The 25,487-nt window shown below is 56.9% G+C and overlaps 1 protein-coding gene and 1 pseudogene across 1 annotated transcript in view; both read left to right on the top strand.

Moving 5' to 3' along the window:
- The window catches only part of NPHP4 (nephrocystin 4), a 92,542-nt gene that overhangs the window by 20,314 nt on the left and 46,741 nt on the right, over nt 1–25,487 (top strand). The window contains exons 7-10 of the mRNA XM_077763989.1: nt 10,067–10,203; nt 11,989–12,173; nt 12,833–12,959; nt 23,359–23,541. Coding sequence (XP_077620115.1) covers nt 10,067–10,203; nt 11,989–12,173; nt 12,833–12,959; nt 23,359–23,541 — 632 coding nt within the window. The remainder of the gene's footprint in view (nt 1–10,066; nt 10,204–11,988; nt 12,174–12,832; nt 12,960–23,358; nt 23,542–25,487) is intronic.
- LOC144231341 (large ribosomal subunit protein eL22 pseudogene) lies at nt 15,399–15,777 on the top strand (annotated as a pseudogene).

A 25,487-nucleotide genomic window follows, 5' to 3' on the forward strand; every position in this document is an offset into this window, starting at 1 on the left:
AGGGGAGAGGTGGGGGAGGGGGTGAGATGGGGAGGGGAGAGGAGAGAGGGGAGGGGAAGGGGAGGGTGAGAGGGAGGAGGAGGGAGGGGAGAGGAGGGAGGGGCAACGCCCTGTCTGTCGTCCCTTCTGAGCAGTGTCTCATGTCCCTCAAGGCACTTGTTTTCTTTCCTTGGGAAACGCTTCCGTAAGACAGAGAGCTCATGTGTCTATGACCAAGGTCAGGAAAACCGCTTGCAGGTCTCAGCCTTCCTGGACCCCCATGTCAGCGGCCCGAGGAGGATTATTTTTAAATTGTGGTGGAACAGACACGGCACAAAAGTGCTGCCACCACCGTGCACCCCCAGAACGTTCTCGTCGGCCCACCCTGAAGCTCTGTCCCCACTAAATAAACACTCCCCGTCTCCCCTCCCCTGCCCCGGCCACTGCCGTCCTGCTTTTTGTCCCTGAGTTGGCACCTCTGAGGTCCTCCTACGAGGGGAATCCTCAGTATTCCACTCGTGTGACCAGCGTTATTTGACGTGGCATCGTGCCCGAAAGGGTCATCATGTTGAATCGTGTGTTGGGATTTCCTTCCCCTTTTAAGGCTGAATAATGTTCCATTGCAGGGATGGGCCACGGTGTGTTCATCCGTTTTCCTTTGGACGGACACCTGGGTCGCTCTGCCGTTTGGCTGTTGTGCCTCATGCTGCTGTGAACGTGGGTGTGTGGTGGCTGGATTACCTGTGAAAACGGAAGTCACGTGAAAGCCTCAGGACCCGTCTTGGCGTGATCTAGAAGGAGGTTCTCCGGCGGGGGATCTGGGACAAGGCCTTCGCGCCTAGGAGATCGCTGCAGAGGCCTGCTCTGCTCTGGCACCTGCTGGTGGGGCCCGGGCCTCGCGCTCCTTCTGGGCCCTTCCGGGGCGTTTTTTGTCAGACTGTGTGAGGGTCCAGGAGAAGGGACCACCCCGGTTCTTTCCTGCCCACCCGGCTGGGCCTCTTGTCCTGGGGGATCTGGCCCCCCGTTCGGGTCCAGGGAGGGCAGGATGGGGCGCGGGTGTGAGCTCTGATGTGCCAGGTTTTGACTTAGAGACGCCCAAGAACCGGAAGAAAAGATGTAGTTCAACTCTAGGCGGGAATGTGTTCGGTAACGATGTCCCAGGACCATGGTGTCCTGGTCCCTGCTGGGGTGCAGACGTCGTCCTTGGGTTCATGGATTTCTGCGATGGGTCCCTGGGGGTCCTCTCCTCGCGAGGTCACCGTTTTTCCTGAGAAGAGATGGTGATGCGCGAAAAACGATAAATTGACTATGAACAGGAGCAAGTCCTAGGCTGGGTCCCAGCTCTGGGCCTGCCGTGGCTCACTGAGCTTCAACCCCCACGGCCCCCCAGCCCCATATGGGAAGTCTTACTGCTCTCACTCTCTTGTGTGCTCTCGAGAGGGAGGAGGGGACAGACAGGGACACAGAGAAAATGCCACGTGCTGTCTGCTGTCGAGACTGAAAGCAACGTGACAGCCTGTGTCTGGCTCGGACACCTTGGCCCCGTCGGCCAGGGAGGCCCCCTCCGTGCCGCTGTGCTGCGTGCTGAGGTCAGGAACTAGGTGCACGCCTGCCGTCGAGTCTGGGGTCTCAGTGAGCAGCCTTCTGTTGGGGCCCGCGGCAGCCCTGCCACTCTGTGAGTCGCCAGTGGGTGTCAGTAGAGCTGCAGGGAAGACCTGCAGGTGCCTACAGCTCATCCGGGCTGTGTCCCTGTCGCTGCCGCTGGGGCGAGAAGGCAGCTCCCGCGGCCCCGGGTGTGTTCTCCCCGTCTTGTGCCAGTCCAGGGCGTCATAGGGGCCGCTGCAGCGTGGGGCGTGATCCCGGCTGCTCGTGCTCCAAGGTCATGTCTCCTGAGGGGCCGCTGCAGCGTGGGGCGTGATCCCGGCTGCTCGTGCTCCAAGGTCATGTCTCCTGAGGGGCCGCTGCAGCGTGGGGCGTGATCCCGGCTGCTCGTGCTCCAAGGTCATGTCTCCTGAGGGGCCGCTGCAGCGTGGGGCGTGATCCCGGCTGCTCGTGCTCCAAGGTCATGTCTCCTGAGGGGCCGCTGCAGCGTGGGGCGTGATCCCGGCTGCTCGTGCTCCAAGGTCATGTCTCCTGAAGGGATCTGAACCCCAGTGGCTTCCCATCAGCCCCCTTCGTGTGGGGCACCCAGCTGTCCATTGGGGTGCTTACTGGATGCAGGCAGGGAAATCTCAAAACTGATGATAGTTTATGTTGTTTTTTAATTTATTTATTTTGAGAGAGAGAGAGCGCTTGTGCACAAGTGAGTGAGGGAGGGTCAGAGAGGGGAGACAGAGTCCTAAGCCGTCTCCACGCTGTTAGCGCAGAGCCCGATGAGGGCTTGATCTCATGACCCTGAGGTTATGACCTGAGCTGGAATCAAGAGTCTGATGCTCACCCGACTTAGCCCCCTGGGCGCCCCTGTGTTGTATTTAAAAACCAGTGACCAGGGCCCGTGGAGGGTGGAAAGGCAGGCGCATTCCCCCTTCTCCAGGAGAAAGGACCGGAACGTAACTTCTCGTCAAGGTCCCCGGTGACCACCTGGTACTCCGAGAAAGGAGACCTGTCTTGCTCAGGCTTCGCCTCACATGCGGGGCGCCAGGTTGAAGACCCAGCTCCCAGCTGCGCACAGCTCGCGTCCTGACTGCGGTCGTGGTCTGTGTTCTGAATCCTGCCCAGGGTCTTCTGGGCCTTTGTGACTCCAGCTTGGGGAAGGGTCGCGTTGCTGGGGAACGTCTCATAGCCCGGAAAGGGGCAGGGCCTGGGACCGGCTCCCGTGGCGGAATTCACGCGCCGTTCGTAGAGGGTCTGACTGTTTTGGCAGCTTGTGGGGACGTGGGTGTCTGTTTGCTTGGGAGGGGCCCGCGTCCAGGGCTGAGCTGGGTTTTTATTGGGGCACTGCAGACTCACACGGGGTCAACAAGTCAGAGGGTTCCCGGGTGCCTTTTGCCCAGTTTGCCCCGAATTGTTGCTCAAGGTCACGACCAGGTACCGAAGTCGACACCGTGGCCAGCCTTCTCCCCGTGGCTCCAGTTTGACTTCCTCCTTTGTGTGAGGACTGGCTTCTGAGGAATGGTTTTCAAGCTGGGAGTGACTGGAAACGACAGCCTGTGGCACCTCTGGTGGCTCCTTGTCACCCCCCAGGGGAGGGGCGGGCCTTCCCTTCCAGGGAGGCTCTCGCCATCTGCACAGATTAGCAGGTGCCATTGGGCATCGTCCCTTCTCTGCAGCTCGGAACCCGTGCACCCCCCCATCTTCGCTCTGCCCTCTTCACATGCTTGTGCGTGGTGGGCCCGGACAGCCGCCGCGGCGCCAGGCGCACCACTCACGTGCCCGTGGGAGCCCCCACACCCCGCTCAGAGCAAGGCCCCGCTCTCGCAGCCGCAGAGCCACGAGCCGGCCACTGCCCGGAGCCATGCGGCTGCCTCTGTTGGTGTGTGGGGGGGGTCTCGGGAGACGGAGCGGGGAGGGGACTCGGATGGCTTGCTCGGCTTGGAGCGGGTGCAGAACTTTGCACGAAGCGGCCGAGTGCAGTGGAGGCTGTCGTCAGTGTAAGCAGGGGTAAGCCCATGTTCTAGACCTGGGCCCGTGGCCTTCGTGCCAGGACGGAACGGAGTCCCGAGCGAGGGTTCCTGGCCGAGTGCTCAGGGAGGTTGTGGGGGTCCTGAGCCCACTTCCCATGGTGCTTCTAGCTGGAGGGAAATGGAGGGGATCCCACTCCCCCCGCCGCCACCTGAGCCAGCTGCCACCACAGCGGCATCTGGAGCAGAGCACTTGACCGTGGTCCTCTGCCAGGGCTCGGGGGGAGCGAGCTGTGGCCCAGCGGCATCTGGGGGGGCAGGGCCCCCAGGGAGACCACGGAGGTCATGGAGGCGGTCTGGACGTCGGGAGTCCCCGGAACGTGTGCCCGGCAGGGAGGCTGAGGAAGTGTGCTGCTGAGGTGTCCCTGCCGCGTGCGCGTCCCCCAGGGCCGCCCTCACCGGGAGCCTTCGTCTCCCTGACCCGCACACCTGCTGCTCTCTCCCCTTCGTTGGCTTTGAGCACCTGCCTCCCATCTTTCCTTCCTCGCTGCCTTCCTCCTTCGCACCTTCCTTCGGTTTCACTGCCTGGCCCTCCTGCGTGCCCGCTCCCATAGACGCGCCCCCACGCGGCCTTTCCCACAGCCCTCCCTCGGCTGCCACTCGGTGGCCCCCTCTGCTTGGTGTCCCTGCTCAGGAATCCCCTGAGGGGCTCCTTGAAGACGCTGCTTCCCTGACCCCTGACCTGCTGCGACCCCCAGCCCCTGACCTGCTGCCACCCCCACCCCACTGTNTGACCCCCGCCCTGCTGTGACCCTGACCCCCGCCCTGCTGATGGTGCATTTCAGCAACTGGCATCCAGGCACCTCGGCGGCTGTGGGGTTTTCCCGGCTCCCCAGACTGCTCAGACCCTCACCGGGATTCGGCTCCCGGGTTGCCCCATTAGTGCGCGGGGCGCAGGTGGGCAGGGCTGGTGCCAGCAGAGGGGGCTCCTGCCCTGTGTGAGCCCCAGACCGAGGTAGTGTTCCTGAGAGCCCCCCCCCCCAGCCTCAGCCCCAGGGAACCGCCCCGGAGAGAACCGGCGCTCCCGCTGGCAGCACCTTCACACCTTCCCCGCCCCCGATGCTGTGGTTTATCTGGGACTCAGGAAGGCTCACTGGGTGGGTCTGTGCGCAGGCCCCGAGCAGGGGTGAGGGCACCGCGCGGCTCTTAGCAGAGTGCTCGTGTCCTGGGTGGATTTCAGCAGGGCCCGGCCTCACGCCTCCCCACGGCCGTCAGAGGCGGCAGGTGTTTAAGAGACTGGACGCCTCAGACCCCTTCCGCTCCTGCCTGGACCACCTCAGCCTCCTTTCTTCCTGCCGCCTCTCTTGCCATGCTGTTTGTGTGTGGGGTGCGTTCTGGCGAATCCGGCATCTTTCCAGGGGAGCTGTGTCCCCTGGAGGCTGTGGACCCTGTTGGGGCCTCGTGGGGGCTCCTGGGGCGCCCGGGGGCGTTCCCGAGCGCCTCCCTGGAGAATGTCGCTAGGAGGGAAGTCCCGCTTGTTCTGAGCCTGTAACCCCCACTTTCTCGGCTGCGTGTGTGGGGATCCCTGAGGGAGATGGTGTGTTTCCCGTAGGAGCAGTGCTGTTTTTGGGAAATGGCTTCGCACCCAAAGCCATGGCAACTGACACATGAAAGCTGGACCTAGTTACAGAGCGTGAGGGCCATGAGCTCTCCCCGGGAGGGGCAGCTCTGCTGAGGCTCCGTCCGCCCCGGCCGCGGAGGTGGGTGGTGCACTGAGCAAGTGCAGATGGTGGTGTGGGAGCCGTGGCTGACGGGGCCTACAGACCTCAGTGAGCACGGCTGCACTCCGGGCCGCATGGTGAGCCCCGAGTTTCCTAATTTCTCCCAGCCTCTGAGGCTGCATTTTCTCCATAAAATGGGGACATTCTTGGGATCTTCTCAGAGATGCATTTGGGGAGGAAGAGAAGGGGCCGGGGGAGCCCAGTGCCGAGGACTTAGGAAGCGCTCAGCCCAGGACCTGCTGTGCTTTCTCCATGGGATGCTGTCCTCTGCCGTGGCCGCCCTGTGGCCTCATCTGTGGTACAGCATCCGCCGAGGCCCGCTCTGCTGAGAGCCCTTCTCTGGAGCCCGTGCCTTCCACAAGACATGGCCGGTGCCACCAGCCCCATCCCCTGGGTCCCTCAGGATCTGGAAGGTTCTACCCAGCGCAGATGTGGCTCCTCCACCCGGTGTCCAGGTGGAGGAGCCATCCCTCCTCCCCCTCCCCCCTGCGGTGCGTGGGATGCTCTTCCTCACGTGGGGGACCAGGTCGTGGCTCTTTTCGCTGCTGCTGTTGGCCCTTGTCATGGGGAGGCTGTGCGGAGCCTGCTTCCCGCTGGATGGGGTCTCTTCCAGAAGCGCTGGTCTCTGCCACCTTCCCGACACCTGGGACCTGTGCCTGCTGACGCACTGTCACCCCTCGAGCCGTGGTGCCACGAGGACTCGTCCCCGGGAAATCCGTCCGGGAGATGGCCTTGGCCCACCACGGTTTTAGTCTGTTTTAGTTCACGTATGCGGGTGACTGGGTTCTGTGGGACGGGCTGTGGCAGCAGCACGCAGCGTGAGTCCGTCCGTCTCTGTAAGGGCTGGGTCGGCCGGCAGCCCTCGTCCCGTCCTGGTGACTCCCAGACTCTGCATTTGCGAATCCACTCATTCCTTGAGGTCCTCACGGTGCCTCCTGGCCGATCGTGGATGTGTGCTCAGCAGCTGGAGTGTTTGAGTGTCCCCCCCCCGCCCGTGCCTGTGAGCGGGGCGGCCTCGGGCAAGTCACTGGCTCATCTGAGCCCCGTCTGCCTTTAGTGAGGGAGAGAATAGACTGTCCCGGATGAGCCGTGCCGAGGACTTAGCTTACAGTCTGGTGAGATATGCATGCACACGTGTGTGCCTTTTCCTGGGAGCCCGTGGCTCCGAGTTTGTGGCTCTTCTCCGGAGCCCAGTGCGGATGGAGTTAGCTCAGTCCCTGGAGCACCGTCACGGGGTGGGCGCGGTTACCTTGCTCTCACAGCCGCGGAGGCCGAGGATTAGAAACAGATTGGTACCTGGGCCCCAGGCCCGGAGCATGTGTAACCACCCCGGTCCTCCCTGGTTTCAGGAGACGTGCTGTTCAGGAGACGTGCCGGAGACGCACCCAGCCCTCCCCGGCGGCGGAGGTGCCGGCTCAGGGAGACGGAGGCGCTGCTGCCAGCCTGTCCTTTTCCTGCTGACGGGCCCTGGTTTGGTGACCGTCCCCTGTGCTTCGCAGGTGCAGCCCCTCCAGAGCCCCGCCCGCCCCCGCCCGCTGCATCTGGGACGTGGCTCCGAGGCTGCTGTGGGCTGCTGGTGGCCGGCCCGTCCTGGGCCTGTTGTCACCGTCACGGTGTTACCTGGGGCCGTGGCGCTCTGGTGTCGCTGCCGGTGTGCCTCTCCGCCGAGCCCTTCTGTCTCCCGGTCGCTGGGGCCTTCCTGCCGAGCAGCTTGGCCGTTGTGCTCTGAGCGGCCACTGGGCACGTGGCTCTTTCCTAACTGTGATGCCCTGGGCGGGGGCCAGGGCGTCGAGTCCGGTCTTGCTTCCGTTGCGTTGCAGCCTGCAGACAGTGGGCTGGCAGGCTTGACTTTCCACCGTCACGGGTGCTTCTGGAATCCTGGGAGGATTCCCAGGGGGGAGGGGGAGGGGACGTGGTGGGTGGGGCGAGGGGNCTGCCCGTGGAGACCTGGACTCCCGTCCCTGGCCAGATGCGTTGGCCAACAGTGCAGCCACAGTCAAGAGCAGACGGATTACTCGGTGACCCGCAAAGCGGCTGTTTGTGCTCTGAGGCAGCGAGCGTGCACGGCGGCGCGTCCCTTCGGCTGAGGGTGGGGCAGGGGTGCCGGCCGTGTCCTGGAGGTGCCACGGGGCTGCGAGAGGAGTGGGCCTGTTTGCCCTCCGTGTGGGCGAGTGACTAACGTGCACTTGCCCGCTGCGTGACGGGACCACGGAGCCCCCAGAGATAACAGGCTTGCCGCTACGCCCTCCTCCTTTTTCTCAACTCCCCCCACGTCCGTGCGCTCGCTTCCTGGTCTGCGTCGCTGCTGGCACTCCGCTGGGTCACCCGGGCACCACCTGCCCAGGGCCGAGCGGCCAGGGAGTGGTCCCTGCGCCTCCTCTCTGTGCTTCCGGAGGGCCGTGGCCTCCCTGCCTCGTCTTCCCTGAGACCCTCCGTGAGCAATCCTGTGTGGCCCGTCGGCCCGTCAGCGTGTGGGGGGGGCCCCGTGGCTGTGCTTTCGCCTCCTGGGAGCAGGCTGTGCAGGCGTCCGCTTCCTCCTCCCCTGACGGAAGGTCTCCATTCAGGATGTGCATCAGACACTTGCTGCACCATTTCATGAAACGTTGCACTTGAAAGCAGAATTGTGGTAGAGTCGATGTGGCATACAATTTGCCATTTTCACAGTTTAAAATGTGCAATTGGGCAGCATGAAGTCCATTCATGCTGCTGCGTACCCACCCCCACCATCTGCTACCAGAACTTTTTCATCTATACTCTCCATCCCTGGCCCCTGGCCCCTGGCGCCCTCCCTTCTGCTTTCTGTCTCTTACTTTAACTATTTCAAGCACTTTGCATGAGTGGGATCACCCAGTATCCACCCTTTTTGTGACCATCTTATTTCATTTAGCATAACATCTTCAAGGTTCATCCGCATGGCGGAATTTCTTTTCCTTTTAAGGCTGAAGAATATTCCATGTATGGATTGACCACAGTTTTCTTATCCGTTCATCTGGTGATGGACACTGGGGTTGTTTTTACCTCCTGGCCATTGTGAGTAATTATACCTGCACTTTTATTGGGTTCTGACTCATCAGCTGACCGGCGTTAGATATGTCTTTTTAAAAAAAACTTTTTTTAAATGTTTTATTTTTTTTTTCTGAGAGAGAGAGAGAGACAGACAGACAGACAGTGTGAGCAGGGGAGGGTCAGAGAGAGAGGGAGACACAGAATCAGAAGCAGGCTCCAGACTCCAAGCTGTCAGCACAGAGCCCGACGCAGGGCTCGAACCCATGAACCGTGAGATCATGACCCTGAGCCAAAGTTGGACGCTTAACCGACTGAGCCACCCAGGCACCCCTAGATGCTTCTTTTTAAGTTACAAAGGAATGCACAGAATTTCTCAGACGCATCAAATCTAATGCATATTTGTGGTGGGGAAGGTGTAGAAAAACTAAAGGAGGAAATGAAGTGGTCTGTGATTACTGCCCCTAGATTTCCACGTGTCCATGTACATGCATAAGAGTTTCGAGTAGAACTGGCGTTACAGGATCTAGCACACAGGTTTGCATGTATTATTCTCACCTACGACATTATGATTACTTTTCAGTCATTAAATAAACTGATGATATGAGTTCATTTGCGTTTTAAATGGACGCCCAGTAATTTACTCAGCATTCCCCCACCAGTGAGCGCTAAGTTGTTTCTTTTTTTTTTCTGTTATAAATCATGTTTCGTGAGTATTCTCGCACATAAAACTTTGCTTCCACGTTTGATTACTTTTGCTGAATAGGGTGAAGACGTGGAATCCCTGGGGCAGAGGGCGGCTGTGGGTGTTTTTAAGGGTTTTAGTACACACGGGGGCGACGACGAAGTCACATTTACCTGATTTACCCTTCGCAGGACGTCGGAGGGATCTCGCTGCGCTCTCCTCCGCCAGTCCCACGTCAGTTGTTTTCTTTCTCTGACTTTGGAATTGGCTCTTAAAGTCTGACTCTGCACCTTAACACTTACTTGTGGAAGCTTGGGAAGAGACAGGGCAGCTGGGCCGGAAGGTTGGGTGCGGGAGGCGCGGAGCCTGGTTCGTGGGCCCGCGGGGAAGCGGTGGGCTTGGCCTTCATCCTGCTGCCGTGGTCTTTGCGCCAGGGCCCAGAGGGGAGGGCTCTGCACACTTCCGACCCCGCCCCTCGCGGCTGGGGGTATATGCCCCTGCTCTGAGCTGGGCACCAAGCTGGATGCCAGGAGCCCAGTGTCCCCTCTGTCCTCACGGAGCTCAGAGTCTGGGGCTGCTTCCCGACCGGGACGGGGGCTCATCGCTGGTGGTGGCAGCCCAGACGGTGTTTTCGCTTGTTGCCTTAATGTGCTCATGAGTATTTCTACATGTTTCCAAATGGTCCAAGGTAAATGTACAGAAATAAGGAACGGCATCGTTGGCTGTGTTCTCGCTGGAGAGGAAGTCAGTGATAAAGGAAAGCAAGCTGATAGGAACAGATGTTAGCCCGCGTTCTGTGATCTGGGCTCTACAGAATGTGTGCCCGGAGGAGGGTGGGGGGCGGAATCGAGGTGTAAACGCAATCCGGGCTTGTTTGATCAGCTTGGTGCCTCTGTGTGAACGGAGGTGGGTTCTGATTCCGTGTGAGTGCTGTGCCCACCATTTCTCCTCCGCCCAGAGGGCCCAGCCCCGTGGCCTGGCCCTGGGGGGGGGAGCCGTGGGTGTACCCGGTGGTCTTCTCCCCACGGATTCTCTACACCAGCCCCCCCTTGTTTCAGGGGACGCCCTCCGAAAGCCTCGCCTTCAGAAGTCTGTCACGTGGGACTTGGATGATTTGTTCTTCTCGCTCTATCCTTCCCTGGAGAAGTTTGAGGAAGAGCTTCTGGAATTCCTCATCAGCGATCACCTCGGGGAGGTACGGTCTTCTCTCAGGGAACCTCATCTGATCAGTCGAGACGCGGGCAGGGCAGAGAGGGGGGCTGCCGGCCTCTGATGCCACCAGGGCAGACAGCCCAGCCCCTGGTGACACGGGCCTGTGGGCTCCCTCTCTGTGGCCGAAGACAGACACGTAGCCTGTCATCCTAACTTCGGTGTGACGAAGGTGCCGTTGCGGTTTTGTTATATCTTAAAACGGTCTTTGTTTAAAAGTAAATGAAACCTCCAAATGAGCACAGGGGAACCAGGAAAACATTCTGCATTTACAAAGGACATTTTCGAGACACTTGGCTCATTCCAAGGAGACTGGAAATCTGTCATTTTGTCCCAGCAGAGCCGCGTTCTGTGAAAGGGGCTTCCTCTCAGTGTCCGGTTCTGCCCGCCCGTGTGACACGTGCCCATGAACTCCAGGGGGTCACGGGCCACCGCTCGTCCCTATGGTGACCTTTGGACACGCAGCTCACGTCCCTGGACGTTCCGCGTCCAGGCCCTCACGCGGTGCCTGCCAGGCTCCTGTCCCTGTGCACACCCGGCGGTCCTGACGGGCCTCCGAGGGTGCTGCCGAGGCCGCAGCCCCTCCCGCCCCCGCTCCTTTCTCCGGGTGCTCCGTGGCCCCGAGAGCCCCTGCTGTCCTCACCTGTCCGCTCCTCTGTCGGCGTCCCCTCTGGGGAGGGGCACCCGGAGGACGGGGACAAGGTTGGTTCGGCCCTGGGACAGCGGGTGGTGCCACCGCGGGTGCCCACCCCGCCCGCTGTGCCGGTGGAGCGCACACGAGTGAGACGCACTGTCGTGCCCACTACCCGTTCTTGAGAAGGTGCCTCCCTGTGATGTGTCGCATGAAACACAGGCAGAGAACAGGATGGAAACAGCAGCGCATGTCTTCTTGCTGCGGCTCCTGCTGCGTTCCTGTCGCTCGGGATCGCACGGGGGTAGAGAGGCTTGAGGAGTATCATCGTGGAGTTTTATGCATTCCCATAAAAATCACTTTATTATGTGGTGTTACCGCTTTGTGGTTTTGTTCCTGCCTGACTGGCAGGTCGTCTGTTCCCTCCGTCGCTTTATTTTCATCACTCGGAGACTAATAGCCTGAGTTTAGGTCCATTCAGCTTGATTAATGGGCAGGGAAGAAAACCTGAAAATGCAGGGATCATTTTGCAACGATCACACAATTTAATAAATAGTAATAGCCTGCAGGCCTATCCTTGCTCATTTGTTAAAGTGCCTGTACATTTTTTGTTCAGATGAAACACGTTAATATCCAGCGATCACTTTGGGGCCGAGTTTGTGTTTATTGGTTTATGACTCACTGTGTGAATATGCTGCCCGTTCTGGCTGCCCCTTGGGCCCCGAGTCTCCAGAGCCTGCGTCTCGGGGAGGCCGGGGGCACCTGGGGGGCGGTGGGCTCCTGCACCTTGGGGCCTGGGGCCCTGCTTGCTCGCTTGGTGCCTTGAGAATGAGCTAAGCCGTGGAAGCCTGAGCAAGAGTTCGATGATTCAGGCACCCTTGGGGTGGGGAGGGTGTTGAGGTGTATTGCTCCCAGATGGCTGTCCTTGGCAAGAACCTGAAGCCACCTAGAAAATGCCCCAAGGCTGGCGGTTTGGTGGCGTTATTTGCCTGTCATTTGCTCGCACCTGTGTTTGCTCAGCATTGTGTGATCTGGAAACGCCTGCGGCTCCTGTTAGACCTTCTTCCCTCCGCTTGCCCCTCCCCCGGGAGGTTCTGTCCTCCCGCCCAGGCTCACTCTGTCTCACCTGTGCTTTTCCAGAAGGGCATTCCGCTGGATGGCGGCGGCGCGCTGGAGATACTGGAGCGGCGCCTGCACGTGGGTGTGCACAACGGCCTGGGCTTCGTGCAGAGGCCCCAGGTCGTGGTGCTGGTGCCCGAGATGGATGTGGCCCTGACGCGCTCTGCCAGCTTCAGCAGGAAGGTCGGCTCCTCCTCAAAGGCCAGGTACTCTCCCCAGGGCCGCGAGGGCCGCTCCTGTGGAAGCAGGAGGTGTGAGTGTGCACGTAACCCGGGACCAAAGCAAAATGCAATTGCTTTTGCACATGAAGTATGCGCTCATCCGCCTGGGGTTCTTCCCCGGGTGCCCTGTTTTGTCTTGCCCCTTGTCCCCCTTGGGAGCAGACCTCGGTGGTGTTAGCTTGAGAACGTCTGGGTTTGTGCTGCTACAGATGGCTCTGGCCGTGGCTGCCGAGGGTCTGAGGAGGCCCTGGCACACCTTCCCCAGCTGTGCCTGTGACCGTTTCTCCCGCGGTGGAGAGGCGGCAGGCAGTCCGTGCTTCCCAAGTCAGAATCCCAGACCTCTCCGAGGGGCGCCGCGTGTGAGTCCGGGCAGAGGTCGGCCTAGAGGACGCGGCACCCTGGAGACCCGGCCGTGTCACTCCAGCCTCCTCACATAAGCTCTGCCGGCTCAGGAAGAGTGTTGACGGAGGCACCTAAAAAGGCTCTGGTTTGGGAACTGCCTTGAGGCCCGGACACGCAGAAGAGCTCAGCGGCATTGCTGGGGGTGGGGGCGGGCACTCTCTGCACGGGCAGCGCCCGGCGCCCAGGTGGGTGTGGGCAGCGGGGGTGCAGCGTGACGTGCCTCTGCTCTGTTCTTGACCCAGCTCTGGAAACCAGGCTCTGGTTTTGAGAAGCCACCTCCGACTCCCCGAGCTGGTCCGTCACCCTGCGTTCGCCGTCATCTTCCAGCTGGAGTACGTGTTCAGCAGCCCTTCCGGAGTGGATGGCAAGGTGAGCCCCGGCCCTGGGCTCTGCGTCCTGAGGATCCGCAAGGTCGCCACTATTGTTGTTTCCATAATATTAGCAGCATGGGGGACAAGTGTAGAACGTGGTCACGAGCGTAGAAAACGCCTCTTCCGAGTGACGGGCTGTCATTTCCCATCTGCGGTAATAGTGCGTTGTGTCGGCCGATGGTAATAGCGCAGCAGTGTGCACACTCATAGCATTAATTCACAATTACTGATCGATACAAAGTTGGAAAATGAGTCTCTTTTAATGCATTTTTCGTACGATATTAAGTACAGTGAAGCTTGAATCTGCACAAGTGATACGTGTCTTACAGTGAACTTGACATGTGCCTGGATCATAACTAAGCGCCGGGCTTTGGAGGGTTCGGCCAGAAGAAGTACAGTCGACCCCTGAGCAACACAGGGTCTGCTTTTAACAGGTGTTTTTCGGTAAATACAGTTGAGTACTGAAGTGTAGTTTTTTCTTAGGATTTTCTTAATGGCATTTTTTAATTTCAGCCGGCTTTACTGTAAGAACACAGCGTATAATACGTATGCATACAAAATACGTGTTAGTCGATTGTTTCTGTTACTGGCAAAGCTTTTGGTCAACTGTAGGCTTTTGGCAGTTACGTTTTTGGAGACTCAAAAGTTCCACGCAGGTTTTGACGTGGGGGGGTCGGTGCCCGCACCCCGCATTATTCAAGGTTCACCATAGAGCAGATGGGCATGATTTACATTGCCAAGTTCGATTCTTTGGAAAACCCAAATCCTGCCATACCGAAGGTTCCACTTTCTATCTGTAAAAGCAGGTGTCAATTTAACAAGTAAGTTGAGAATAAAGAAAGGACGGCCCGGACCTTCCGTGGTGGCTGGTCTGCCCGCATTGCTGCGCAGCTGATGGAGGAGCAGGACTGGGCAGCCCTGGGGTGAGCCTCGGGAAGGGGCCGTCCTCTGCCGTCCATACCTCAGACCAGTACCATCGAGAGTCCCGATCCGGTGACCAGGGGTTCGGGTTATAGCTGGACAGGCAGTCATGCTGTGTCTGTTCCCAGCTTTGCTTTTCTTTATTTATTACCAGCAACTGTATCTAAGGTGCAGCCGTGTATGAACCTGCCTGGCTGTGTGTGGGGGGCACCGCGGGCGTGGGGGGTTCTGCCGGGAGGGAGGGCCTTCTGGGGCTGGAACCCCAGAGCTGCCCTTGGGAGGACGTGGGTGGGGGGAGATGTGGCACCCTCGGTGTCCCATTTATGTGTAGATGCTGATTAAGTTCATACAGCGTAACAATGTCACATACAGTGTCACATACAGTGTCACATGTCGCTCTTGATTTGCTTGCAAACCCCTATGCAGAGCGATGGGTCCCACCTGATACTTTATTTTGTTAACTCTTCGTGGAAATGCTTAACCAGAGTCAGGTGGTGGGATGTGGCCGGGGCCCCATGTGATCTGGCTCAGCCTGGGAGGAGAGGCCGTGGGCAGCGCAGCCCGGGACCCTCTCTGGGCCGTCCTGGGGTGCACTCCACCTGCGGGTCTCCCCCTTCTCTCCCCATGTTAGAGCTCCGCGTGGCGGGCGCTCCAGACATGAACTGAGGCACACGGCAGACGGTGGAGGGAGCCAGGCGGCCCGGCGGTGCCATACCTGCGTGTGCTGCCCTCTGCTGTCTGTACCTCCCGACAGCTTGATTTATTTTCAAGCAAATTCCAGTCACGATCTGCTTTCATTCCTGTGAACACGGTGGCGCGTACATTCTTCCCTTCCTTCAGCCTTTTCGTGTGGAAGATTTCCTGTATGAAGGCGGAGAGAAGCCTGTGGTGGACCCAGAAGTCGCCTCCTCACGGCCAGACCTGTGGGTCCCAGGCGGCCCGTCGCCGCCTCTGTGAACGGTTCGGTACATGTCTCCTAACCGTGGGGCTTAGACACACGGCTGCAGCACCGCCAGCGCGCCTGAAAACCCAGCGCGGGTTCCTCCGGCATCACCCGGGGCCCAGGCAGCCTGTGCGCTTTCCTCAAGTCCCTTCTCGAATCAGAAATAGATGAGCCAAGAAGCTACCCGTACTTTTCTTTGGAAAATGGTTTCTGAAGCGGGTCTTCCTGCACGACTGGGGCAGCCGGGGCCTCCCTCACGGATGCCGCCTTTGGTGCCACGACCTGTCGTCAGGATGGCCTTGCCGTGTCCCTCACGCTCCACGTTCCATTAGTCCTAAGGCATCGGAGTATCAGGCTCCGCGCTTCGGACCGGGAGCTGAGGGCCTCCGTCTCCTGTGGCCCTTTGTGAGATGGGTCGTTTTTACCTGGTTTCTCCGGATGTGGAGACACCATCTGGGCTGCAGTGTCTCCAGTTCACACCCCGTCACCTGCGTCTGAGGGACGTTTTTGGCCCTGAGTGTTTTATTCGGTCATTAAAAACCAACTACCCCCCTTTCTGCCTCTGCTGCTGCCATGGCGCCCGTAAAACTTGTGGTGAAGGGGGACAAAAAGAAAAAAAAAGAAGCAAGTCCTGAAGTTTCCCCTGGCCCGCACGGAATCGTGGATGCCGCCAGGCTGGAGCAGCTTCTTCAAGAGAGAGTCAAAGTGAACGGAAAGGCTGGCAATCTCGGTGGAGGGGCCGTAACCATCGAAAGGAGCAAGAGCAAGATTACTGTCACTTCTGAGGTGCCTTTTCCTAAAGGTAGGAAAGGTGAAATAGCTCACCAAACAATATCTGAAGAAGAAGAATCTGCGTGATTGGTTGTGCGTAGGTGCTGACAGCAAAGAGAGTTACGAATGGCGTTACTTCCCGATAAACCAAGAGGAGGAAGAGGAGGAAGATGAAGATTAAAACTCCTTAATCTGAAATAGTTTGTATGAGTTCTTGAATAAAACTGGGGAACCAAGAAAATAAATAAAATGAAATAAAAGCAAACTAGAGACACGGTTTTGAGAAGACACGCCCCTTGGTGCTGGTCTGCCGTGGAATTTTGCGACCTGTATTTCGTCGGCACGACTACAGCCTGTGTGCTTGGTCTCTGGGCCGGAGGGGTGCTTCTTCCCACCCACACAGCTTCCTGCCCGGGGATTTGAGTGCGTGGGGACAGCGTGTCTGCAAGAGGCGGTGCATTTTGTTTTTTTTTTTAAAAGCATTTTTTTTTTTTTTTAATTTCTAGGAGAGAGAGAGAGAGAGTGAGCAGGGGAGGGTCAGAGAGAGAGGGAGATACAGACTCTGAAATAGGCTCCATCCAGGCTCCGAGCTGGCAGTCAGCACAGAGCCCGGCGTGGGGCTTGAACCCACGAACCGCGAGATCACGACCTAAGCGAAAGTCGGACGCTTAACCGACTAAGCCACCCAGGCACCCCAAGAGGCGGTGCATTTTGAAATCCTGGCAGCTGCAGGGGTGTGGGCTCCCTTAGCGTTTGCCGGGAAAGCAGACTCCCTGAGACGGAAGAGACAGACGCACAGAAAGACAGCAGCTGCAAAGATGATCAGGCCCAGGTCCTTTGCTGTGTTTTTATGTCAGACGTACAAGCCCCCACGGGGGTGGCTGCCCGGGGTCAAAACAGTCCTTCTTTTTGGAGCCACGTAGCAAAATAGCTCCCACCTCTAGAAGGTGAGCTGATCTGTTGTTTATGTTCTGGCTGATTCTCTGGACAAAACAAGTCCCTGCAACAGAGATCTGGGTGCTCGCTAGGGATCTGGGGCTCCTTGGAGCTGAATATTTTCACGATCCGTATTGGGCATGTACGGATCGTGCCTTGATTTATCCTGAAGATGGCGTGAATTTCCACTTTTAGAACTCAGAAATAGAGGCGGGTTGAGGGTTCCCTGGAAGTGTTTCAGGATGACCTGGCTCATCGTCCCTCGCGNGGTTCCTCAAAAAATTAAAAATCGAATTTCCATGTGATCCAGTAATTCTGCTTCTGGGTAAATACCCAAAGGAATGAAAGGAGGGCCTTGAAGGGACCCATGTGTTCCCATGTTCGTATTAGCATGACTCACAATAGTGTTCGAGTCCATTGCCTACTACTTTCGAGTCGTGTGGTTTCTTGTATTGTTGCAGAGTTTAGGAGTTCTCTCCGTGTCCTGGTGTTGATCTTTAGCGTGGTTTGCAGATTTGTTTTTTCATTTTGCTGTGGGAGGGCTTTTCCAGCTAATAAATAACACTGCTCTTAGCATGCTTGGGCAAGTCTTTGTGGACGTAGTTTTCGTTTCTTTTTGGTGAATGCCGTGGAGCCGAGTTCTGGGTCCTGGGTAGATAGAGGTGACCTTTCAAAGCAATGTGTCTTTTTCCAAAGCAGCCGTCTCAGCGCTGTTTGGAAATTACAGCTGTTCGACCTCGTCACCAGCTTCTGGTTTCATCTGTCTTTTTAATTTCAGCCTTTCTTAGTGGGCGTGACTTTGCCTTTCCTTGATGACCAGTGATGAGTCCTTGTCCCTGTGCGGGTTGGCCACTCCCAGTCGTCATTTGTGAAGTGGCTGTTCCATCGTTTGGGATCATGTGTCTTTCGTATTATTGGTTAAATAGGAGTCTTACGTATTTTTGCTGAAAGTCTTCTGTCAGATACACTGACTGTGAATATGTTCTCACAGTCTGTCACTTGCCTTTCCATATTCTTAACGCTATTCTTGGGAAAAAAAGGCACAGTAGGACTTTATGTAATTTCTTTGAAAACTTTTTATTTGGATGCTAAAGAAAATCCCAAAGCCTCCATATGTGCCTTGGTCCCTAACGTTGGAGCCCAGAGCACTGAATATCCCAGAATGCCGTGCATTTCAGCACACCAGGAGAAGGTGGGCGTGGGCAGTGCCAGCCAGCCACTGTACCCACCCACGCCTGCCCGCTGAGTTCCATGCTAGAGAAAATACTCTCCTGTGGTCGCCCCTTAAAAAGATCAGGAATGTACCCCAAACCTGTTGGCCTGCTACGAAACTCTCTCTGTAATTTTTTGTTTTAAATTACATTTCAGTCGTCCCTGGTGCTTAGGAAAACAAATTTCATACATGTTTCACTTACTCTGTAGAGCAATACTTCTTTGCATTTGTCCGAAATTTATTTCTCTCTTCACTATCCACGGGCTAAGCCTTCATGCTCCAACACTAAAGTGTTCAAATACGAAGGAAAAAACAACTATTTTATTTGGACATGATTTCAAGCTTACAGACAAGTCACAAAAATACCAGGACTATTACTCTGCTCTTGCCCAGATTCAGCCGTTTATGTTTGCCACGCTTGCTTTACGTCTACTTGCTGGCTCGTGTTTCCTCCCTCCCTCCTGGGGTGTGTGTGTGTGTGTGTGTGTGTGTGTGTGTGTGTGTGTGTCTGTAGATCCACGCATATTTTCTGTGATCTGTCTGGGAATGACTTGCAGAGTCGGGAGTCGGGCCTCATGTTTGCCAGGAGCCGGTCCCGCCAGCCACCCTGCGTGCCTTCTGTGGTCTTTCTCTCCAGCACGGGGCGCCTGGTGTTGGTGTTTGTGCTTTTGGGGTCCCCTCGGCTCTGGAGCAGCTCCTCAGCCTTTCTTGGCTTTTGTGACTTTGTTTTTATAGGACAGTCTCCGTCCTTTAAGAAACATTTTAAAGTGAGGGTCCTCATGTTAGGTCTGGTGATGCTTCCTCCTGATGGAGCCGGCTCCCGCGTCCCTGCTGGGGCACTGCAGGGGTGCGGTGCATCCCTCAGGCTCCCACGTCGGAGGTGTGGGAGGTCCCTCCCGCCTCACTGGCCTAGTTAGGTTTTTTTTTTTAAGATTTTATTTTTTTAATTTTCAAAAAAATGTTTATTTTGAGAGAGAGAAAGACCATGTGAGTGAGGGAGGGGCAGAGAGAGAGAGAGAGAGAGGGAGAATCCCAAGCAGTCTCTGCACTGTCAGCACAGAGCCCAGCATGGGGCTTGAACCCACGAACCGTGAGATCATGACCTGAGCCGAAAACAAGAGTCAGACACCCAACTGAGTCACCCAAGTGCCTCTAAAGATTATATTTTTTAAGTAATCTCTACCCACAGTGTGGGCCTTGAACCCATGACCCTGAGATTGAGTCGTACACTTGACCGACGGAGCCACCCTGGCACCCCTGGTCAGGTACTGTGTGATGTCCCCACTGGAGAGTTGCTGTCTTCTTCCTTGTAGCTGATAAGCAATCTGTGGGGAGACCCTTTAAGCCCCATAGACCTCTGCCCCTCAGCTCGCTGTCCCCTGGAGCTGGCGTCTGCGGCCTCTTCGAGTGAGGGTTTCCAGCTCCCGACTGGGATGGACTCAAGGTCACCTTTAAAAAAACCCAAACCGCCGTCCCTGCTTATTTTGGTGCTCAGAGTGTCCCGGAGTGTCCCTGGTGCCTGCGGGCTGTGTTCTCGTGACATCCTCGTCACGTTCTGTTGCTCAAACCGTTGCCTCCTTCCTGGCATAACCGCGCCAGGCTCACCCTCTGTCTTCCCTGCTCCAGCCCCCGAGTCCGCCGTTTCCGCACAGGGCTGTGGTTTCCCATCCTTGCCACTGCCTTCTTTTTTCAATTTAAAATAATTTTTTTAATGCTTCTTTATTTTTGAGACAGAGAGCAGAGGGGAGGGGCAGAGAGAGAGGGAGACACAGAATCTGAAGCAGCTCCAGGCTCTGAGCTGTCAGCACAGAGCCCGACGCGGGGCCCAAACTCACAAACCGTGAGATCATGACCTGAGCCGAAGTCGGACGCTTAACCGACTGAGCCACCCAGGCGCCCCTAAAATGTAGATTTTAAACAGTTGGACAGTTGCTTATTACATGTATTCATATTGATTTCTGTGTAGCTGTTGTAAATAGGACTTTTTCTTCCATTGCACCTTTTCACCACTGTGGGTGTTTTCTTTCTGAAGAGTCATTTACAGACCTACCAGCAGTTCACATGGCTCTTAACGTATACCACACTGGTTTTAAAATAGAATCGTATTTTGAGGTGAGTCCCACTGTCAGGAGTGCGCAGAGGGGTCTGGGTCCCTTTCCCATCATCCCTGGGAGGAAGCCCATCTCTGGATGAGCAGAGGCTGCAGAAAATCACCCTCATGAAATAACATGAACTTTTTACCTGCCTCCAGGTGACTTTCGCGTTGGTCCGAGGACGGAAGCCGAGGGGACTTTATTTCTGGGGCTGCCAGAACAAATTGCCACGGACTGTGTGTATCTCAAAGCAATTGACATTTATTCTGTCACAGTCTGGAAGCCTTGGATCCGCAATCAGTTGCGCTGGGCCGAAGCCAGTGCAGGCAGGGCGGACTTCCCTTTGGAGGCTGCGGGGGATGGTCCTTCCGGCCTCTTCTGGGTTTTGGTGGCCCCTGTCTTGTGGAGCAGCTCCTGCCCTCACTGGCGCACGGCCTTCCCTCTGCGTCTCCCTCTGCCTGTCTCCAGTGTCTTTCTGTCCTGCTTTCTAAGGATGCTTGTCATTGGATTTAGGTTCCTCTGGATAATCTAGATCCCCTAATTGCATAATAATTAATTCCATGTGTATGGACCCTTCTCCCAAATAAGGTCACAGTCATAGCGCTCAGGGCTTAGGACGTGAACATGTTTTTTTTGTTTTTTTTTTGAGGCCACCATTGAGCCCCGCTCGGGGAGCCCAGATTGTGGCATTCCCAGGGGTTGGGTGCCTGTTTTTGGTTGGGGCTTTGCCTGCTGAATGTTGGTGTGGCTCTTCTGTTTAACGACAAAACTGGCTCACATTCCAAGTGTGTTCCTTTGGCCTCTCGTGTGTTGTTTGCCATTACAGTGAAAAGCCTTAGTGGGAGCAAGGTGATGTATTTTTTCTTTTTGTGACATCAAACCCAGTTGGGCAGGATAAGACGTTCTAAAGTAACGGATCTTCTCCCGACCGCTAGAATTCGCCGACGGGAAGAGCCTCGTTAGGTGGACCCGCTAGACAGCCGCTCTCACTGCCCACCTGCTTGGTTGCCCCTGACCTTCTCTTCAGAGGCTGGGGCTGGGGGGATTTGAGGGACGTGGGGTGGGGGACGTTCCCACCTCCTGGTGTCATACTGGCCCGGTGAGAGGGAGCAGAGGCTAATAAATGGCCATTGAATTGTCACCGAGCCCTAATTGTTGCAGAAATCTTTGCAAAGGAGTGATCATTGACTTGCTAACCATCTCCTCTTGTCCGAGCTGTTAGAAACATGAGCGAGGGAAGCTGGATGTGTGTATAACTGACAGATACGTTGTACAGAGGAGAGCTCTATTGACTGAGGACCAGGAAACCAAAGGAACCATGAAATTGGAAGATTGCGTATCAGAATCACCTGATTTGAAAGATTAAGCCAGAAGAACTTGTACGAACAGCATCAAAACTTGGATACGTATTTTATTTTATTTTTGATCCCATAATAAACTGGATTTTCTAGGAGATGGTTGTTTAGAAACGTAGCCTAGAAATGATTGGGTCTGTATAGTTTTTATAGTGGCCAGCTTTGCCAGTGCACATGTAATAATTTTGTTTTTGAAGGGCAGTGGATTTATAGCTACTTGGTACCGGCTTGCGTCATGTCATTGGCTAACGGGGTGGGGAGCCGCAGGTGTCGTCTTCGTACTTGACACGCGTGGGAGTCACACGCTTGGCTTCTTGCTTTGCTGGTTCCTTGTGCTTCCAAGATATGGATGTTTCTCTCGTTGAACTGGCAGGGACCCAAATCCCCGGTCACCCCTGTGACCAGGGCGGAGGTGGTGGGAGCCCAGCTGGTGTCTGAAGTTTGGCTCCATTGAAGGGTCAGAACAGGCCCCCCTGAAGTGAGGTCGGTCCACTTGACGGTGGGGCCTCTGGAAGAGATGAGTTAAAGACCAGAAGCTGACTCTGGACGTTTATCCCCACATGACTGAGGATTCAGCAGGAAGGGACACCATCCGGCAAAGGAATGGTCTGGAGAGACTGGATGAGACAAATGTGCTTCCTTTCTCATGTGGCGCACCATTCGCACCTACACTGGCTGCGGTTTGGCCTCGCAGGCCATTGAGCCACTTGCGTGGGTCTCTAGCCAGAGTACTCTTGTGTGTGTGTGTGTATGTGACCTTGGACCCGAGTGCCGCCGACTCCTGACCAGGACAGCAGCGTGGCAGCCCACCTGTGTCCAGTAGGTAAGCGGGGTCCACTGGGAAACCCTGGCCGCTCTGCTGGGCGCAGCCCGTGTCAGCGGGCCCCTCGGCTCTCCTCTCCTTGGGGACGGTGTCCTTGATGTCCTTCACCATCAGACAGGGGCATGGGCTTCCGTTCCTTTCCAAGAGTGTGAGGCCCCCTCCGTGCAGGCTGCCTGGGTTAGCACGTGGGGCTGCTGGTCTGGGCATCAGAGGCCCTTGGCTCCCTCCGCTGCCCAGCGACCACATGAGCCACAGTCCTCCTGGTAGACGGGCGTGGGCGGCTCTCTGCTGCCTGTGAGGAGAGCGTCAGGAGGTGGGGTGCTGTGCACGTGCTCCCGTTACCGCTGCCAGCTTCAGGGTTTGCTCCTCCCACGTCACCAGCCAGGCCGGGAGTCGGGGCAGAGAAGGTGTGGCTGCGGCCCCAGGTCTGGACTGTGTCACTGTGACGCTGGTTAGGGCCACTGCGCTCTGGGGCTGGAAAGGGCCTTCCTGGGCGCCCAGTCTGACCTACTTGCAAATGCCCCGTGGCCCCTGGTCGAGAAGTGGCCTTCCTGGCTCCCGATGGGCTGCCTCCAAGGAGCCTGTGGCACCTGCCCGTCGGGCTCGGTCGGGGCGGAGTTCCTGACCTTGCCTCCTGCCTGTCTCACTGCCCAGCTGACGAGCGGCCTCCCACCCGACCGGGGCCCAGAGTGCGGTTTTATTCTTACTTCTTAGTGGTGCCATTAAAAGACTGCTGACTCGAGCTCTCAAACCCTATTTGAGAAAATGACTTCTCCCTAATCCTAGATTTTCCTTAATGTCCCCACCGCTTTCACTTGGCCTGTGATAGAGAAGGCGGAGGAAGGACCTGGCCGACTTCCCAGGTGCACCGAGTCACATGGGTATAATGTGCTGTTCTTCATGAGCCGGGACTTTGCTGCAGAAGATGTGTGTTAAATAATCCTGAATTGAATTCCCACGTGCATCCTTCATGATTTTACAAAGTGTCCTCTTGCAAACACGAGTGTCTTTGCTAGTGTTTTCCCAGTGGACTCGGGCAGCATGTGTCCAAACCTGCAGGAAGGGCCTAGTGGCCCTTCCAGGAAGGGCCAGAGGATGGTATCGGTCTTTAAAGGAAGAGCCGCCGCTGCTTTGAGCCAGAAAGGGAGGCCCGTATGGAGGAGGAGGGTGCTGGTTAGGGTGGGGGGGGGTCCTCCAGGTGGGTGGCTGCTTCCCTGCCCCCGAGATTCTGCGTCATGCCCTCTTCCTCTTGCACGGCCCCTGCCTGGTGGCACTGCCCCCTGGTGTTCGCGAGCCAGGTTTGCTGGTAACTGACGCACCCATGGGCCCTGTCTCCCTCCAGGCAACCTCGGTCACCTCGTTGTCCAGCGTGGCGTGCATGCACATGGTCCGCTGGGCTGTTTGGAACCCCTTGCCGGAAGCCGGCTCCGGGAAGGTGGTCCTGCCTCTGCAGGGTGGGATCCGGCCCAACCCCTCCCACTGTCTCGTCTATAAAGTACCCCCAGCCCGCATGAGCTCCGAAGAGGTAAGTTGCTGAGGTACTTGCGTGGGAATGAGTCCAGAGCTTCTAGCACGCTCTTAGGTTTTCACAACCAGAAGTTGACAGATCTGTTTGTGGCCGTGACACGAGCAGAATTTCTCATGTCCTGGATCTGCCTGCTGAGTCACAGGTGGCTGTGACCTCACCGCGCTGGTTTCATCCTGGGGCTTGAGACGTGCCATTCACACACCAGTCTCCGGGGCCCGTGACCCTTATTTGTACACAGTGTGTAATGAGAGCCACTTGTATACTGTACGTGCCTTTTTTTTAAACTTTTTTTTTTTAATATTATTTTTGAGAGAGAGAGAGAGAGAGAGAGACAGAGAGTGTGTGTGAGTCAGGGAGGGGCAGAGAGAGAGGGAGACACAGAATCTGAAGCAGCTCCAGGCTCTGAGCTGTCAGCACAGAGCCCGACGCAGGGCTTGAACCCACAAACTGTGAGGTCATGACCTGAGCCGAAGTCAGATGCTTAACCAACTGAGCCCCCCTGGAGCCCCCTGTACATCTTTTTATTTTTTTATTATTATTATTTTTTAAATTTTTATTTATTTCTAGGAGAGAAAGAGAGAGAGAGACAGCGTGAGCAGGGGAGGGTCAGAGAGAGAGGGAGACACAGACTCTGAAACAGGCTCCAGGCTCTGAGCTGGCAGTCAGCACAGAGCCCAACGCGGGGCTCGAACCCACGAACCACAAGGTCATGACCTAAGCGAAAATCGGACGCTCAACCGACTAAGCCACCCAGGCGCCCCTGTACATCTTTTTAAAAAAAGACTCTTGGAACGTTTTGCCGTGACAGATGGGCTTCAGGACTGTGGTTGGAGCCGGGCCATCGGCGTCCAGCCCGGCCCGTCTGTGCGACTTGTCCCTCGTGCCCGCTGGCCCCTGGCGCTCTCCAGCTCTGTGTGGCGGGCAGGCCACGGCGGGGNGGAGCTTTAAAAATCCATGTTTGGAACGACGCTCTCCCTGAACCCCAGCAGAGGAGGCAGGTAAAGGGGGCAGGGCCAGCTGAAGTGTGTGTGAGGGGTCTCGTCCCCCGCGCTCCCCCAGCCCCACCGCAGCCTCGTGGGACGGGGAGCAGGGACCTGGGGCGCTGCCGCCTGGAGCCGTCCTGCCGCCTGGGTCGGGGCAGGTGCTCTCGGTTCCTGAAACACGTTCGCCCCATTTCAGTGGTGCGGCCGGGAATCTTCCAGAGCTCAGTTGTGTCATTTTTCTTCTGTGAAGGGGCCACCCGTGTGACTTCAGCACATTGTCTGTGTGCTGACTCCAGCGCCAAACCTCATTTTCAGTGTTGATCTTTACGAAGCGGGAGGTGCTTTGGGGACCTGACGAGGGGCCGCTGATCGTGCAGCTCCTCTTGTGCCAGGAGCGTCTCATTACGGGGCCGCACTTTGCCGCAACCCCCCGCGGGCTAGTCTGAGCCCTCGGTATAAAATTGCCGTTAGAGACCCTGAAGCCACCGCCTCTCTCTCCCTCTCTCTCTGTGTGGGTATGCGAATGTGCTTGAATAAATATTTATTCAGTCTAATAGCCTGTCATGCACTATGTCTCCTTCACTCTCTGTGTGTAAGCTGCACGGGGGGTGGGTGGGGGGGTAAGCGTTGGGAAGGGTTGACTATCCTGAGGACACAAATCCATCCAGCACCGCCATTTTGTCACAATGAATCTCACTTCTAATTGGCGTCTCTCAGCCTCAGCGCTGCTGACCCTCTGGGCCCAACAGTGCTGTGTGGTGGGGGTTGTCCCGGGCAGTGGGGATGTTCGTCCCTGGCCCTTGGCCTCCGCCTTCTAGAAGCCAGGATCCTGCCCCCAGCTGTGAGTGCAGGGTCTGCAGACGTTGCCAATGTCTCCCGGGAGCAAAACCGCACCTGGTTGAGGACCACCGCTCGGAACGTACATAATTAGCTGACATGATGGGCCCAGACTGGCCACAG

The sequence above is a fragment of the Crocuta crocuta genome, unplaced genomic scaffold (genome assembly GCF_008692635.1).
Source record: "Crocuta crocuta isolate KB4526 unplaced genomic scaffold, BGI_CrCroc_1.0 scaffold13, whole genome shotgun sequence".
NCBI classification, from domain to species: domain Eukaryota; kingdom Metazoa; phylum Chordata; class Mammalia; order Carnivora; family Hyaenidae; genus Crocuta; species Crocuta crocuta.